Below are 16,310 nucleotides of genomic sequence, written 5' to 3' on the forward strand. Positions count from 1 at the left end.
CGGCCCCCTCCCCCGGGGGGGGGGGGGGGCGGTGATTTCTCACTTTCTGTCTCTCTGTCTCTCTCTGTCTTTCTGGCGAGCATGTGCGCTCTATAGCAAAAACCTCTCCCCCCCCAAAAAGAAAAGTATTTCTTTATGTCAGAAGAGGTGGTGTGAGGAAGGTATATTGTGATATAGCTGATTAAGAAACAGAATCTTTAAAGTCTTTGGAGCTAATTTTACTATTCTCTCAAAGGCCTCAAGAAACAACTCCCCAGAAAAACTTACTGAGTCCTCTTTGTTTCCTTCTCTTTTTCTTTTTTACTCCAATTCTGTGAGAAATTGGCGTAGGGCATTTGCTTCTTTGTTTTCATTTCAGATTTCAAATTCATAATTTGTCATTTCAAAGGTATAATTTAAAAGATTGTTCAGCTTAGCAAAATAGGCCCCCAATATAAAGCCTCAGTGGGATCTAATTATTATGAAACCCTTGAAGAAGGTACACTTCCTCCTTCAAGATACAGAGGGTGCTTTAATGGGTCACACTTTCCTTTTATCCCCAGCTGCTTAGGAATCTGACAGGCACATGGACGTTTCCATCTTAACACACCTGTTCTTTCCCCTCCTTGGTTCCTCATTTACAAATTCTGCATCACAACTTTTGCTGTATTAACTACTTCCCTTAGAAGTCTTCTCTCTTTTTTTAAGAATTATGTACTTAGTTTTATTTATTATTTATTTTTAATATGACATAGAGAGAGAGGGGGAGAGAGGGAAAGTGAGAAAGCAAGCCAACAGGTCCAGGACTCGAACTGTTGTCAGCCACATGGGAGTGTCCAGTGCCTTAACCACCATGCCACCTGTTGATCCCCTGGAAGTCTTCTTTAAAAAACTTTAGAAAAATGTATTATTAAATTACGTTCTATTAGAATACACTAGCTCAGACAAGGATGAAATAAGTCTGAGCAATACTCCCTCTCCTAAGAATGTTTATAACTGAGAACCAGCCCGTCTCCACCCGCTCCCAGAGGAAGTGCTGAGCCAGTATTTAAAAAAAGGCTCTCAGTGGCTTGAGAATTTAAGTGCAGAAAGTTATTTGAGTCTTGTCTGTGTAAAGGGCTCCTGTCACTCAACATACTGCCATCTTTTAATCATAACTTCGGACTATAGAAAATTGTTATAAGAAAAAAAGGGGCTTTCTTTCCAGGTAATAGATCAAGGAGGCAGGACCTCTGCAGGAAACTACTAGCATCATATTAAACAACAACCACCATAACACACATCACCCCGGTCCCAAGGATCATTAACTAGACTGTTAGTGGCCTCCATTCCTATGCTGGTAACATAATTACTTGTAAGCACCGCTTAGCCAAGAGCACTGGATCCAGAACGTGCAGTAATAGGGACGGGAAAGGAGGACAGGAATGGATACAGCGTTATTTCTTGAAAGGTCTCCTCCCAGTCTTGATGCATTGCAACATTCATTTCTACCTCATCTGCCCACTAAAATATCAACCAATAAGAATAATAAACTATAAACTATTTGACTTATCCAGTATCTTAAAGCATCACAAAGGATAAATCCTGAGAAAAAATGATTGACTGTGTCTCAAAAATACGAGGGGGAAAAAAACTCAATATTTACAAAATTTTATTAACTTGCCATTTTTATTATCTTGTACTTTTACGGTGCCAATCGTAATATTCAACTTGTTCAAGGTAAGCGAGGTATTTGTTTTCTCAGCCTAAAAGCTATGTATACTCTTACAACTTGTAAACCTATGAGGTAGCACACGAACACAGTACTCATGATACCCTACGAGAGATAGCATCACTTTGTGTGGAAGGTAAAATAAAGGACCATGATGTCCGTGTTCAAAGTATTGGTTATTTATTTATTTATTTATTTTTTTGGAGATATTTTTGCTATAGGGTGCCAGAAAGACAGAGAGACAGAGACATAGAAAAGCGAGAAGTCACCCCCCAGGGTGGGATGGCCATGCCATAATCCTTTCTCCTCCATTCTCCTCTCGCGATCTTGGGCACGCACGCACACATGCCTGGCGTGCGTTTAAGCCACCAGGTCCGGGACTCAAACCGTGGTGGACTACATGGGAGTCCAGCGACTCAGCCATTACGCTACTGCCAGTCCCCAAAGTATTGGTTAAAGTGTATCTAATTATTTTGATACTTAAATGGTCTCATGTGTGCCTTTATCCACCAAGTTCTCAACCATAAAGATATTTTGCAAATGAAAAAACTATGTAGTCTGTGCTGCTGCGTTTATGCCTACGGGCTCCTCTAGGTTGGTGATGTCACATTGCCGTTCTTTCTGTGAGCTGTTGCAACTCCCTCCACACCTTTCCCTCTGCTTTACATGCAGAGAAGACTGACTATAAGTAAGGCATCAGGCAGCCCTGATTCCCCTGCTTAAGCCACAGCTGCACTTGTGATAGTGAAATGGGTTCCCCAGAAATGTTTACAACTGACTCCCATCTGTAGGTCAGTGCACCTGATGTAATCGAGTCTCCCTATGTTGGTCACTGTGTGGTAAACTCTTTTTTCATATGGAATGCAAAGATCCGTTTCAGTTCAGGCCTGGTAAAATTAATCACGCATTTGTAAATTGGTAACTTTTTGAATAAACCAAATTTCTTTAGATTTCTAAAATATCGTATCTACCTGCTTATTTCTTATGTAACTTTATAGGAATAAATGTACAGTGTCCCATCTTATCTGTGGCCTCACTTTGCACAGTTACCCGTGGTTAACCACGGCCTGAAAATAGGTGAGTACTGTACAATAATTTAAGGTAGAGACCACTTTCACTTGTCTTTTATCACAGTACAGTGTTACAAATTTTCTATTTTGTTATTACTTGTTGTAATCTCTTACTGCGCCTAATTTGTAAGTTGAACTTTATCATTGGTATGTATGCATAAGAAAAAACAGTATTTACAGAATTCAGTAACTATCTGTGACTTCAGGTGGCCACTGAGAGCCTTGGAACATAACCCTCTCAGATGAAGGGGGATTACTGTATTCATTAAGGTTATAGTAATACATTCATTAAATTATATTAACATCATAATATTATATATGACATCATATATAATATAACATCATGATATTATATCTTTTGAATTATTTTATTCCCTTTAGAAGTCAATCCAAGAAGAAAAACGAAGACCAAGGAAAGACAGGTAACTATTATTTCTAGATTTCAACAAATTGTCTTATTCAAACTAAAATATAAATCCATATATTCAAGTTATCATTAAAATCACCGATGTATATGGATAAATTTGGAAATGAATATGCTCTTATTATATTGGATCATTGGAAAAATCATGACACATGTTTGCATAGAAAAATACATCATAACTTTTCCAACAACCCAATAAACATATGGTTTAAATGTAGTTTTTAAGAGCTTGCCTGTTGGAACTATACTGAGCCAGTGCAGTTTGCAGCATACACTAAGAACTCCGTATGTTTGGGATGAATTATACTGCCCTGATACAGAATCTGCTTTTTTTTTCCTGAATAAATGCTTTTAATTGGTCAGTTTGAACATTACCATATCTTGAACTTCCTTTCCCTGAACTTCTTTTTGCTTTTTGTCCTCTAACACATGCTAAGTTCCATTTCTTATCATTCTTATGGATTGTAGGAAGGTAATGTTTTTGTTACCTGCCCAGGTGTGGCACACTTAAATTTATATTATCCTCTTTTTTCGATAGTGTTTCAGTCTGTCAACATTTCATTATTTTAATGTTACAGTCTTACAGTCCTGTGTTACTTAACAACAGGGATATGGTCTAATAGAAATGTTGTTAGGGGGACCAACAGATGGTGTAATCATTACATTGCTGGATTCCCACATGGCCAACTGTGGTTCACGTCCCAGACCCAGTGACTTCAAACTCATGCCATGCACCCAAAATATTGAGAGGAGAATGGAGGAGAAGGGATTATGGCATGGTCATCCCTCTGGGGAGGGTTATTTCTCACTTTCTGTCTCCTTATCTCTCTCTGTCTCTCCAATGAGCACACATGACCTGTAACAGAAATCTCTCTTTAAAAAATGTCATTAGGTAATTTTGTCATTGTGTGAATGTCATAAAGCCAACTTACACAAACTTAGATGGGGTAGCTTACTACACAACTAGTCTACTGGTGTAGCCATTTGCTCCCAGGCTGCAAATCTGCACAGCAGTTATTATCTCAAAGGCTGTTGGTCATTGTGACACATGATAAGTATTTGCATATCTAGACCTGTCAAAACATAGAAAAGGTCCAGTAAAAGTACAGTGGAGAAGATTAAAAGATGGTATACCTGCACAAGGCACTTGCCGCGAATGGAGCTTGCGGGACTGAAAGTTGCTCTGGGTGTCAGTGACTGAGTAGGGAATGAATATGAGGGCTCCGACATCACTGCACATCGCCAAAGCTTTACAAATACTGTACACTTAAGTTTACTAAATTCATTTAAAATATTTTCTTTCTCCAATAAGTTCATCTTAGCTTACTGTAATTTTTTTACTTTATAAACTTTTTGATTTTTTAACTTTTTGACTCTTTATCAGTTTGCTTAAAACACAAACATATGGTACAGCTGTCCAAAAGCATTTTCTGCCCTATTCTATTAGCATGTTTCTATTTTTCAATGTTATTTTTTACTTCGTAAACTTTTTGTTAAAAAGTAACACACAAACACACATGTAAAGCTAGGCCTGCACAAGGTCAGGATCATCGATATCATCGTCTTCCACCTTCACATTGTGGCCCACCAGAGGGACCATGATGAACAAAAGAACACAAGATTCAATCAAACACAAGAGACAACAATGCAATCGAGAGAAGCTGTTTCCAGCTGCTGTTGGTATAATACTGCATACTGTTTTATGGTAAACTCCTTTTATAAATAGAAGGCATGCACTCTTAATAGCATAGTAAATGCATACATTATGGACATGGTCACATATTGTCATCATGATCAAGTGGTCCGTACTGAACATAATTGTATGCGCTGTGCTTTTATACAACGGGTGGTACAGTAGGCTTGTTTACACCATCACCACCACAAACACATGAGTGATGCATCATGACACCTAAATCACTAGGCAGTAGTCATTTTTCAACTCCGTTATAATCTTACGGGACCACTGTCATGTATGAGATCTGTCATTTGTGGAAAAAACACCATTATGCAGCATATGACTGTATTTTAATCAATATTCATGTCAACTCATTTCCAGACAGTGCTAATAACAAAAGAGCACTCTTCTATTAAGTATGCATGAACACAGAGCTCCATATTCATGAGTTGGTGGCATTCTGAACATTCATTTATGAATAGGTATCTCTAACTTGAAAAAACATATCTTCCTAGAAGCTGTAACACCTGGTAGTTTTCCAGACCTCCCTGTTTACCTCCAATGCAGCCCCCTCCGACTAGAGATACTGAACACTATAGACACCAGATTGTGGCCTGAGTAGGTTTAAGAATTAAAGTGGTTAAGGACATACCCCTGTTGTAAGTCATGTGCAGGAATTAAAATCTAGCACAGAAATTCATCCCCTAAAGACAAAGGGTAAGAAGAGGACAGATGACCTGTGAAGGAGGTAAGTTATCATGAAGCCTGTGTATGTATTTCGGTGTATACTGACAGCGAGAAAATCTGAAGCCACTTTGCATTGATACGTGAAGGCCAGCTTTTCCAGTAGCGGCCCAGGTGTCAACAGTGAACTGCGATCCAGCCCAGCCATTGCTAAAGCAGAGTAACCACCAGCTCTTCGCGTAACTGCTTATTTCATGCCAAGTCAAACGTGATAGTACTAGGAAAAGCTGCTTCAGGAAGGTCATATTTTATTCAGGTTCAGAGAAGAGGGTTCTGTTTCCTTTGTAATTTACTTACTACTTTTGCCTATTTTAAGACTGTTTCCATCTCTATTGGTCTGTATGTGTTACCCCTAAGTTATACTAAATACTTCGAAAAATTTAAAAAAGTATTGCATAAACTTAACTGAGTAGAGAATTGGGCTGATGTTATGATATATTTATGTGTTAATTTACAGTCAGGGGAAATTGTTAGATTTGGAAGATTTCTATTATAAGGAATTTTTGCCTCGTCATTCTGGATCAAAGGAGTGGAACCCCAATTTAAGGGAACGAAGACCACCGCAGGAACTCCAGAAACAATGTTTGAAAGCTAATGAAAGGTAATAGACTACATTTTAAAGTACAGCATTTTCTACTTTATACTCACAATTTTATTTCTTTTAGACATTTTCATTTTATGTGTGAACTAATGACCGAACATTCTTACTTAATATCGCATCTCATGAATGATATGTTGTTTAAAAGTAAAATCATAAATATTGTGATAGAGCAACCAGATATTCCAGTTTTCCAGCAAAATCTCAGTTTGTGCCTGTTTTCTTGGTGTAGTTATTAATAGCACCCCCCTTTAAAGTATTTCAGTATAGAAGATAAGTTATGTTATCCCCCTAAGAATAAGTGATATGCTATATCTAAAATGTTCCAGCTCTAACAATGTAAGTTTAGTCACTTATTGGCTTCTTAATTGTGCTTATAACATCTCAGAATCAGTCATGTCAGAGCAAAAAATATTGTAAAGTACATATTGGGCTAGCAAGTGGCATGGCACTTCCCACATAGCCAACCAAGATTCGCATCTCAGACCTGGCAGCTTAAAAATCATGCCAAGTACATGTGCGTGCATGCCCAAAATACCGAAGAAGAATGGGAGGGAAGGGAATACAGTATGGCCATCCCCGCTGGGAGATGATTTCTACTTTCTCTCTGTCTCTCTCCAGTGAGCGCATGCACCCTATGACAAAAAGTAAATAAATGAAGAAAAATAAAATAAAAATATTTATTTTAAGTTAGATTTCTCACCTTGCCATCAACGTTGTGACATTAAGTAACTGACATTGTAGCTTAATTAACTACTTTGGAAATTGTGTTTCTTTCTCTGATAAATCTTTGTGAAGTTTTGAGATTGAAGGTACACAGTAAGATGGAAACATGGCATGGGACAAATGGGAGTAATGACAGGTATTTGGGAGCTATCTATTCAAAATCCTAAGTGAACAACCTGCAGCTAAGGACATTCAGACTCTCTCCCCCATCTCTCCATGTGTGACATGGTTAAGAGAAGAGGTTTAAGTGTTTGAGTGACTTTGCTCAGGTTACCCAACCTCTCCAAGCTTCCGCTTCCTCAACTGCTAAAGGATTCACAAATAATTCCTTCACCATGTTGTAGAGCTGAAATGAAACGACAAAGTACTTAACTCTATATGGTATAGGAGAGAGAGTCCATAAACGTGGCTATTATCATCTTTATTTGCTTTCCCAGAAGGTACCTGAATTATGATTTCTACCTTTTGTCTCCAAAAGAAGATGTATGCTTCCATCTTGGGATCAAGAACTATAACACTGGAGCCTAGAGATGTTCTAGTGTTCTAGTCTATGCCCAGAGTCCTATGCAGGAGAACGCCCAGTGCCAGAAAGGTTAAGTGACCTTCCCAAAGCCACAGGTTGAGTTAGTGAAAACCCCCGGCACTTGGTCAGTGTTTTCTACTTTTGCCTGCTTCCCACTTTAGCAGCCACTCTGCTCCCTCTCCAGTATCTCCCCCTCCCCTGACAGATACACGTTTGCTGTAAAAGCATGACATAACACATCACCTGGAGTTCCAGTGGTGGCTATGGACATAGATTTGATACCCACTAGAATAAGTAGATATAAAAATAAGAATGCTAATACTTGACATAGATTGTGCTTACTATGTGCTAGGTGCAAGGTCATTATCTCATTTTAAACCTCACCACAACCTCGTGAGGCAGTTGCTATTGTTGCTCTGTTTTATAGATGAGGAAGTTACGTCTGCAGACAGTCACCCAGGTAAGATATAAGCAGAATTTGAACACAGGCCTCTCTGAGTTTCGAGGCAATACCTTAGCCACTTCTCAGTGTTGACACCCTATGCAAACCAAGATGCTGGGCATTTGAGAAAGGGTCAGATACAATGGTGCATAAGATGTGGTCCTTACATTCGAGGAATTTGATGCAGGAGAGAAAGTATATTAATATGACAAAGCTGAACAAAGTAACCCCAAGAGGGGATTTTTCTAAACTAAGGAAGATTATAGAGACAAACTGTGAACTTGATAAAATCCAGGATTTAAAATAGAAAACAAAAGCAAAGCAGGCAAATAGCTCTAAAGTACATTTTAGGACAGTTGGAGAAGTTTTAGACTAAACTGTATGTTGACGATGTTATTAAAGAAAGAGTATCTTTGTGTGTGTGTGTGTGTGTGTGTTTTCCTTCCTCTTTTTCCTGTAATATTTCAGTCCATCAACATTTCACTACTTTAATATTTTAGTTTTACAGAAATGTGTTACTTAATGACAGGAATACACTCTAAGAAAAAAATGTCATGGGGACAGGTAACATGGTAGCCCAGATGCTGGACTCCTACATGGCCAACCGTGGTTCGAGTCCCAGACCCTGCAGCTTGAAACTCACACTGGGCATGTGTGTATGCATGCCCAAAATCCCAAGAGGAGACTGAAGTGGCAGGAATTGTACTGTGCCCATCCCCCTGCAGGATGATTTCTCACTTTCTCTCTCACTGTATCTCTCTCTCTCTCTCTCTCTCTCTCTGGCAAGTGCATGTGCACTATGACAAAACCTTTAAAAAATGTCGTTAAGTATTTTTGTCTTGGTGAGAATATCATAAAGTGTACTTACACAAACCTAGGTGGAATAGCTTCCTACACAACTAGTCTACATGGTATAGCCTATAACCAGCACCACACACACATACACACACACACAAGTACTAACATCACCCAGGAAGGTGTGAGTAGATCTGGGACTAAAGAATATTACCAATAATACTGCTGCATTTTTTTTTGAGAGTTTTTTTTTATTTTTTTATTTTTCTCTCCCCCATCTCTCCATGTGTGACATGGTTAAGAGAAGAGGTTTAAGTGTTTGAGTGACTTTGCTCAGGTTACCCAACCTCTCCAAGCTTCCGCTTCCTCAACTGCTAAAGGATTCACAAATAATTCCTTCACCATGTTGTAGAGCTGAAATGAAACGACAAAGTACTTAACTCTATATGGTATAGGAGAGAGAGTCCATAAACGTGGCTATTATCATCTTTATTTGCTTTCCCAGAAGGTACCTGAATTATGATTTCTACCTTTTGTCTCCAAAAGAAGATGTATGCTTCCATCTTGGGATCAAGAACTATAACACTGGAGCCTAGAGATGTTCTAGTGTTCTAGTCTATGCCCAGAGTCCTATGCAGGAGAACGCCCAGTGCCAGAAAGGTTAAGTGACCTTCCCAAAGCCACAGGTTGAGTTAGTGAAAACCCCCGGCACTTGGTCAGTGTTTTCTACTTTTGCCTGCTTCCCACTTTAGCAGCCACTCTGCTCCCTCTCCAGTATCTCCCCCTCCCCTGACAGATACACGTTTGCTGTAAAAGCATGACATAACACATCACCTGGAGTTCCAGTGGTGGCTATGGACATAGATTTGATACCCACTAGAATAAGTAGATATAAAAATAAGAATGCTAATACTTGACATAGATTGTGCTTACTATGTGCTAGGTGCAAGGTCATTATCTCATTTTAAACCTCACCACAACCTCGTGAGGCAGTTGCTATTGTTGCTCTGTTTTATAGATGAGGAAGTTACGTCTGCAGACAGTCACCCAGGTAAGATATAAGCAGAATTTGAACACAGGCCTCTCTGAGTTTCGAGGCAATACCTTAGCCACTTCTCAGTGTTGACACCCTATGCAAACCAAGATGCTGGGCATTTGAGAAAGGGTCAGATACAATGGTGCATAAGATGTGGTCCTTACATTCGAGGAATTTGATGCAGGAGAGAAAGTATATTAATATGACAAAGCTGAACAAAGTAACCCCAAGAGGGGATTTTTCTAAACTAAGGAAGATTATAGAGACAAACTGTGAACTTGATAAAATCCAGGATTTAAAATAGAAAACAAAAGCAAAGCAGGCAAATAGCTCTAAAGTACATTTTAGGACAGTTGGAGAAGTTTTAGACTAAACTGTATGTTGACGATGTTATTAAAGAAAGAGTATCTTTGTGTGTGTGTGTGTGTGTGTGTTTTCCTTCCTCTTTTTCCTGTAATATTTCAGTCCATCAACATTTCACTACTTTAATATTTTAGTTTTACAGAAATGTGTTACTTAATGACAGGAATACACTCTAAGAAAAAAATGTCATGGGGACAGGTAACATGGTAGCCCAGATGCTGGACTCCTACATGGCCAACCGTGGTTCGAGTCCCAGACCCTGCAGCTTGAAACTCACACTGGGCATGTGTGTATGCATGCCCAAAATCCCAAGAGGAGACTGAAGTGGCAGGAATTGTACTGTGCCACCCTGGGGGTTGATTTTTCAGTTTCTCTCTCACTGTATCTCTCTCTCTCTCTCTCTCTCTCTCTCTGGCAAGTGCATGTGCACTATGACAAAACCTTTAAAAAATGTCGTTAAGTATTTTTGTCTTGGTGAGAATATCATAAAGTGTACTTACACAAACCTAGGTGGAATAGCTTCCTACACAACTAGTCTACATGGTATAGCCTATAACCAGCACCACACACACATACACACACACACAAGTACTAACATCACCCAGGAAGGTGTGAGTAGATCTGGGACTAAAGAATATTACCAATAATACTGCTGCATTTTTTTTTGAGAGTTTTTTTTTATTTTTTTTTTTTTCCGCTATAGGGCACATGCATTCAGCAGACAGAGAGAGACATAGAGACAGAAAGCGAGAAATTACCCCCCCAGGGGGATGGTCACGCCGCAATCCCTTCTCCTCCATTCTCCTCTCGGGATCTTGGGCACGCACGCACACGCGCCCGGCGTGAGTTTTAAGCCATCAGATCCGGAATGCAAACCGCGGTCGACTACGTGCGAGTCCAGCGACATAGCCATTACGCTAACTGCTGGTTCCCACCCCCCTTTTTTTTTTGGGTTGACAATTTTAAAATATAAGTATTTACAGGTGTGCTAAATTGAGTTAATTAACATACACACTACTTCACATTTCATTTATTTTTGGTGAGAACAGTTAAAATCTACTCTTAGTGATTTTTTTTTAAAGAGGTTTTTACTATAGGGTACATGCGCTCACCAGACAGACAGAGAGAGACAGAGAGACAGAAAGCGAGAAATCACCCCCCAGGGGGGATGGCCACGCTGCAATTCCTTCTCCTCCATTCTCCTCTCAGGATCTTGGACACGAACGCACACGCGCCCTGCATGAGTTTAAGCCACTGGGTCCGGGACTCGAACCGCAGTCGACTACGTGGGAGTCCAGCGACCTAGCCATTACGCTAACTGCTGGTTCCTTAGAGATTTTAAGTATACAATACGTTGTTATTAACAGTAGTTACCATGTTGTAAAATAGATCGCGTCCAGTTACTCCTCCTAACTAAAATTCTACATGCTTTGACCAACATCTTCCCACCTCTTGGCTCCCACCTCTCTGATAACCAGCATTTACTCTCTGCTTCTATGAGTTTGACATTTGTAGATTCCACTTACAAGTGAAATCATGTGGTATTTGTATTCTTGTGCCTGGCATATTTCACTTAGCATACTGTTCTCCTAGTTCATCTATATTGTCACAAATGACAGGATTTTCTTTTTCAGTTTTGCTATAGGGCATGTGCACTCTCAGAAAATGGGAGGAAGTGGGTGAGAAAGCACCCCCAAGGTGGATCTCTATGTCACAATACCCTCTCCTCGAATCTCCTCTCAGGAATTTTTTTTTTTTCAGGAGAGAATTTTTGTGATAGGGCCCAAGCACTCACCAAAGAGATGGAGGGATGGAGGGGTATGGCCACACCACAATCCCTTCTCCATCATTGTCCTCCCTGGATCTTGGGCGCGCGCACGCACACACACACATTCCCAGCATGAGTTTTAAACCACTAGGTCCCATACTACAGTCTGCTGTGTGGGAGTCCAACAATGTAACTATTACTCCATCTGCTGGTGCTTCCTCTCAGGATTTTGGACATGTAATATGCACCCAGTGTTTTTCAAGCTTCTAGGTCTGGGAGTCAAACCATGTAGTTGGCTATGTGGGATCCACCTGCCTTAGCCACCACTCCACCTTCCTTTTTTGTAAAGACTGAATAGTATTTTATTGTGTATATCCATTCATTTTTTAGTAGATACTTAGGAGAACTCCATACTTAGGCTATTATGAATAGTGTTGCAATGAGCATAAGAATGCAGATATCTCTTGTAGATACTAATTTCATTTTCTTTGGATATATACATATACAGTAATAAGATTATCAGATCATATGGTAGTTCTATTTTTAATTTTTCAAGGAACCTCCATACTGTTTCTTATAGTGTCTATGCTAATTTTTATTACTACCAATAGTGTACTAGTGTTTCCTTTTCTCCATATCCTCACCAGCAGTTGCTAACTTTTGACTTTTTGAAAATAGCCATCCTAATAGATACAAGGTGATATCTTATTGTAGTTTTAATTTACATTTCCCAGATATTAGTGATGTCACTCATTTTTTCTTTCCCTTTTTTTTTTTTTCCCTTTCCATGTCTTTTGAAAAATGACTATTCAGATGTTTTGGCCATTTTTTTAAGCAGGTTGTTTTCTTACTCTTGAGTTTCTTATATATTTTGGATATTAACCCTTATCAGATTTATCATTTGCAAATATTTTCTCCCATTCCATGGATTGTCTTTTCCCTGATTTGATTATTTCTTTTAATATTTAGAAGCTTTTTACTTTTATATCATTTCATTTGTCTGTTTTTGCTTTCGTTGCTTGTGTTTTGGATTTTATATCCAAAAAATAATTACCCAGACCGGTGTCATGGATCTTTCCCCCTATACTTTCTTCTAGTAGTTTTAATTTCAGGTCTTACACTTAAGTCTTTAATCCATTTTGAGTTTCTTTTTATATTTGATGAGACGTAGGAGTCAAAGCTCATCCTTATACATGTGAATTTTTAATGTTCACAGCACCATTTACTTAAGAAATGCTTTATAATATATTGAGTGTTTTGGCATCTTTGTCAGAAAAAATTTATTGTAAATCTGTGGGTTTATTTATGGGCTCTGTATTCTGTTCCACAGTTCTATATGTCTGTTTTTATGCCAGTATCATATAGTTTTGGTTACTATAGCTTTATAGTAAATTTTGAAATCAGGTAGCTATGTGTCTCCAGCTTTGTTCTTTTGCTCAAAATTTCTTTGCATATTTGGTGATTTTTGTGGTTCTGTACAAATTTTAGGATTGTTTTTCAAAATATCATTGGAATTTTTACCAGGATACATTGAATCTGTACATTGCTTTAGGTATATGGACATTTTACCAATATTAAGTCTTCCAATCCATGAACATGGGATCTCTTCACATTTGTACATGTGACTTCATTTTTTTCATCAATGTCTTACAGTTTTCAGTATACTGATCTTGCACTTCCTTGATTAAATTTAGTCCTACTTTAAGTTTTGAAGCTATCATAAATGAGATTGTTTTCCTCATGGATTTTAAATGCATAGAAGCCAGTGGTATGTAATTAGTGGTTAGGGAACGGTGCTAGAGTGCAGCAGGAGGCCAATATCTCATCTCTTCCTAAGATGGAATCTAGTGGGGTCTCTGTTGTGAGACAGAGCATTGAGAGTTGGGCAGTATTGCTGGCATAGCAAGGTTTGATTTTTAACAAAGTTATAAGGACAATGGACAAAGAAAAAGATAAGCTAGAACCAGAATGGTCACTTAAGGGATGGGAGACTGATGGAAGAAGCATCCACAGAAAAAAGTAAAGAAAACTAGAGTGGGAAAAGCATGAGATTTGGGTGCCATAGATCTAGGTTTGAATCCTCACTCCTCTCCATTCCTTGCTAGTTGTATCAACTAGAATCAGACTGTTTGCTAACACAGATTGAGGATAGAAAGAATCTAAGGCTTTTTAGTGCTGTCCTTAGAATTAGAGACAAGGGGCCAGGAGATGGCATAGCACTTACTTTGCTGGACTCCCAGATGGCCAACCTTGGTTATAGTCCTGGACTGGTGGGTTGAAAATCACACTGGATGCATGTGTGTGCATGCCCAAGACTCCATGAGGGGAATGGAGGAGAAGGGATTCTGGCATGGCTATCCCCCTGTAAGATGATTTCTCTCTCTCTCTCTCTCTCTCTCTCTCGCTCTCTCTCTCTCTCGCAAGCACAGGCACCCTAAGGCAAAAACCTCTTAAAAAGAAAAAAAAAGTATTAGAGGCAATGTATGTGACATACACCTTAGGCTGTCCCTTAGAGTTATTTTACAATACCACATTTCCTTAAAAATTCATTATCCCACTTTCCTAATTCACTTTTTCCTCCTCTCTTAAACCCTCAATACTTTCTCACTCTCAGTTGATAATATTCTTTCGTATTTTACTGAGATAATAGTCACAGAGAACAGAGACATTCTCCCATGACCAGATCTATTAAATTTCCTACCACTTACCCATAACCTTCCCTCAGGAGACTATGGATAACTGTTTGGCCTCCTAGCCAAGGCTCGAGCCTTCCCTTTGTGCACTGAACAAGGCCTTGCCCCTGCTCAAGAATTTTGCCCTGCAATTGTCCCCTCTCTCTTTTGCATCTTGGATGTTTCTTTTCTTTGCTAAGTATATTTTTGGGAATCTAGGAACATGATGCTATCAGGCCCATCATAAAAAGCATCCTTGACCCAAACCCTTTCAACACCACCCATTTTCCTGCTCTTTATTATAGCAAAAAAAGCAATATGTGAAGGAATGGCGATACTACCTCCTCCATAGCCTCTTTCCATTCTCTCTTGAGCCATTTTTCATGCCTGTTTTTATTCCAACACTCCATGACTGCCCTTGCCAAAGTCACCAAGACCATTTTCCATGATCTGTTTTCAATCCTGAACTCTCCCTGCTAACGCATTTAACACCCATGACAGTTTGGTTTTTCCTTTAAACATTTTCTTTAGGACAGTACTTCTGTGGATTTGCCTTTTGTTTCACTGGCTGCTTCTTCTAATTCTCTTCTGCTGACCCCTTCCCTCTGATCTGTCATACTGGAGTGTCCCAGTCCTTTGATTTATCAACATGTACTCTGCCAACCTTAAATAGTATTTATGTACTTAAATTCCTGAACCAAAATATTTAGCCTAGATCAGAACTTATATCCAACTGCTTACTCAATATCTCCTCTTTAAAAATCTATTAAGTATCCTGGTGCCAGCAGGTGGCATGGTGGTTAAGGGTGTTGGACTCCCACATGGGCAATCACAGTTTGAGTATCAGCTCGCTTTCTCTCTCCCTCTCTCTCCTCTCTCTCTCTCTCTCTCTCTCTCTCTCTCTCTCTCTCCTCTCTTTTCTCTCTTCTCTCTTTCTCTCTTTCCCTCCCTCCCTCCCTTCCTCCCTCTCTGGTCAAATTAAATAAATAAATAAATAAATAAAGTTAAATAAAATAATTTTTTTTAAAAAATCTATTAAGTATCCTAAGCTTAGCCTAACCAAAACTAAAATCTTTATTCCTCCCCTTCAACGTATGTTTTTTTGAAGCCTTCCCCATCTCATTAAATTGCAACTCCATCCTCCCAATTATTTAAGGTGAAAACCTTGGGGACATTCTTGGACCCTCTCTTTCACACCCTACATTCAGTCTATCTTACAGTTCTGTCTCCCAAATATGGTCATCACCTGGCCCACTCTCACCTCCTTCTCTGTAAACTGCCTGAGCCACTATCCATCTTGCTTGAACTATCACGCTCTCTCACAACTGGACTCTGCTTTCACAAGGGCAGCCAGATCTTTTGACGAGTCACTTCACTCAGAACCCTTCAATATTTCTCTCACTCTAAGTAAAATCCAAGTCCTCGTCATGGTCCCAAAGAGATAAATCCCCTGCCGCACAATAGCCTCATTCCTCTTGCTCTCATCTCTATTTTCCTCCTCACTTACTCCATTCAAGTCACAGAGGTGTCCTTGCTGTTCCTCACACATAATGTGTCCAAAGGCTCCTCTGGAATCTTTCCATTGACTGATCCATCATCCTGGAATGACTGCTCTTCCAGAAAAGATCTACATGGTTCATTCGCTCTCTTCCTTCAGGTTTCTCCTCAGATGTCATCTTATGGAGAGGCCTTTCTTGACCACTAACTGTGAAATAGCTTACACACACACACACACTCACACACTTACACCTACCTCACTCTCTCTTCATTACCTTGGTTTGTTC

At 39.3% G+C, this 16,310-nt stretch overlaps 1 protein-coding gene across 1 annotated transcript in view; it reads left to right on the forward strand.

Annotated features, from left to right (window-relative positions):
* MYO3A (myosin IIIA) overlaps nt 1-16,310 on the forward strand; it is a 286,656-nt gene that overhangs the window by 267,343 nt on the left and 3,003 nt on the right. The window contains exons 31-32 of the mRNA XM_006139727.2: nt 3,142-3,182; nt 6,061-6,204. Of these exons, the coding sequence (XP_006139789.1) occupies nt 3,142-3,182; nt 6,061-6,204 (185 nt within the window). The remainder of the gene's footprint in view (nt 1-3,141; nt 3,183-6,060; nt 6,205-16,310) is intronic.

This window comes from Tupaia chinensis, unplaced genomic scaffold, assembly GCF_000334495.1.
Source record: "Tupaia chinensis unplaced genomic scaffold, TupChi_1.0 Scaffold000001_1, whole genome shotgun sequence".
Taxonomy (NCBI): Eukaryota; Metazoa; Chordata; class Mammalia; order Scandentia; family Tupaiidae; genus Tupaia; species Tupaia belangeri.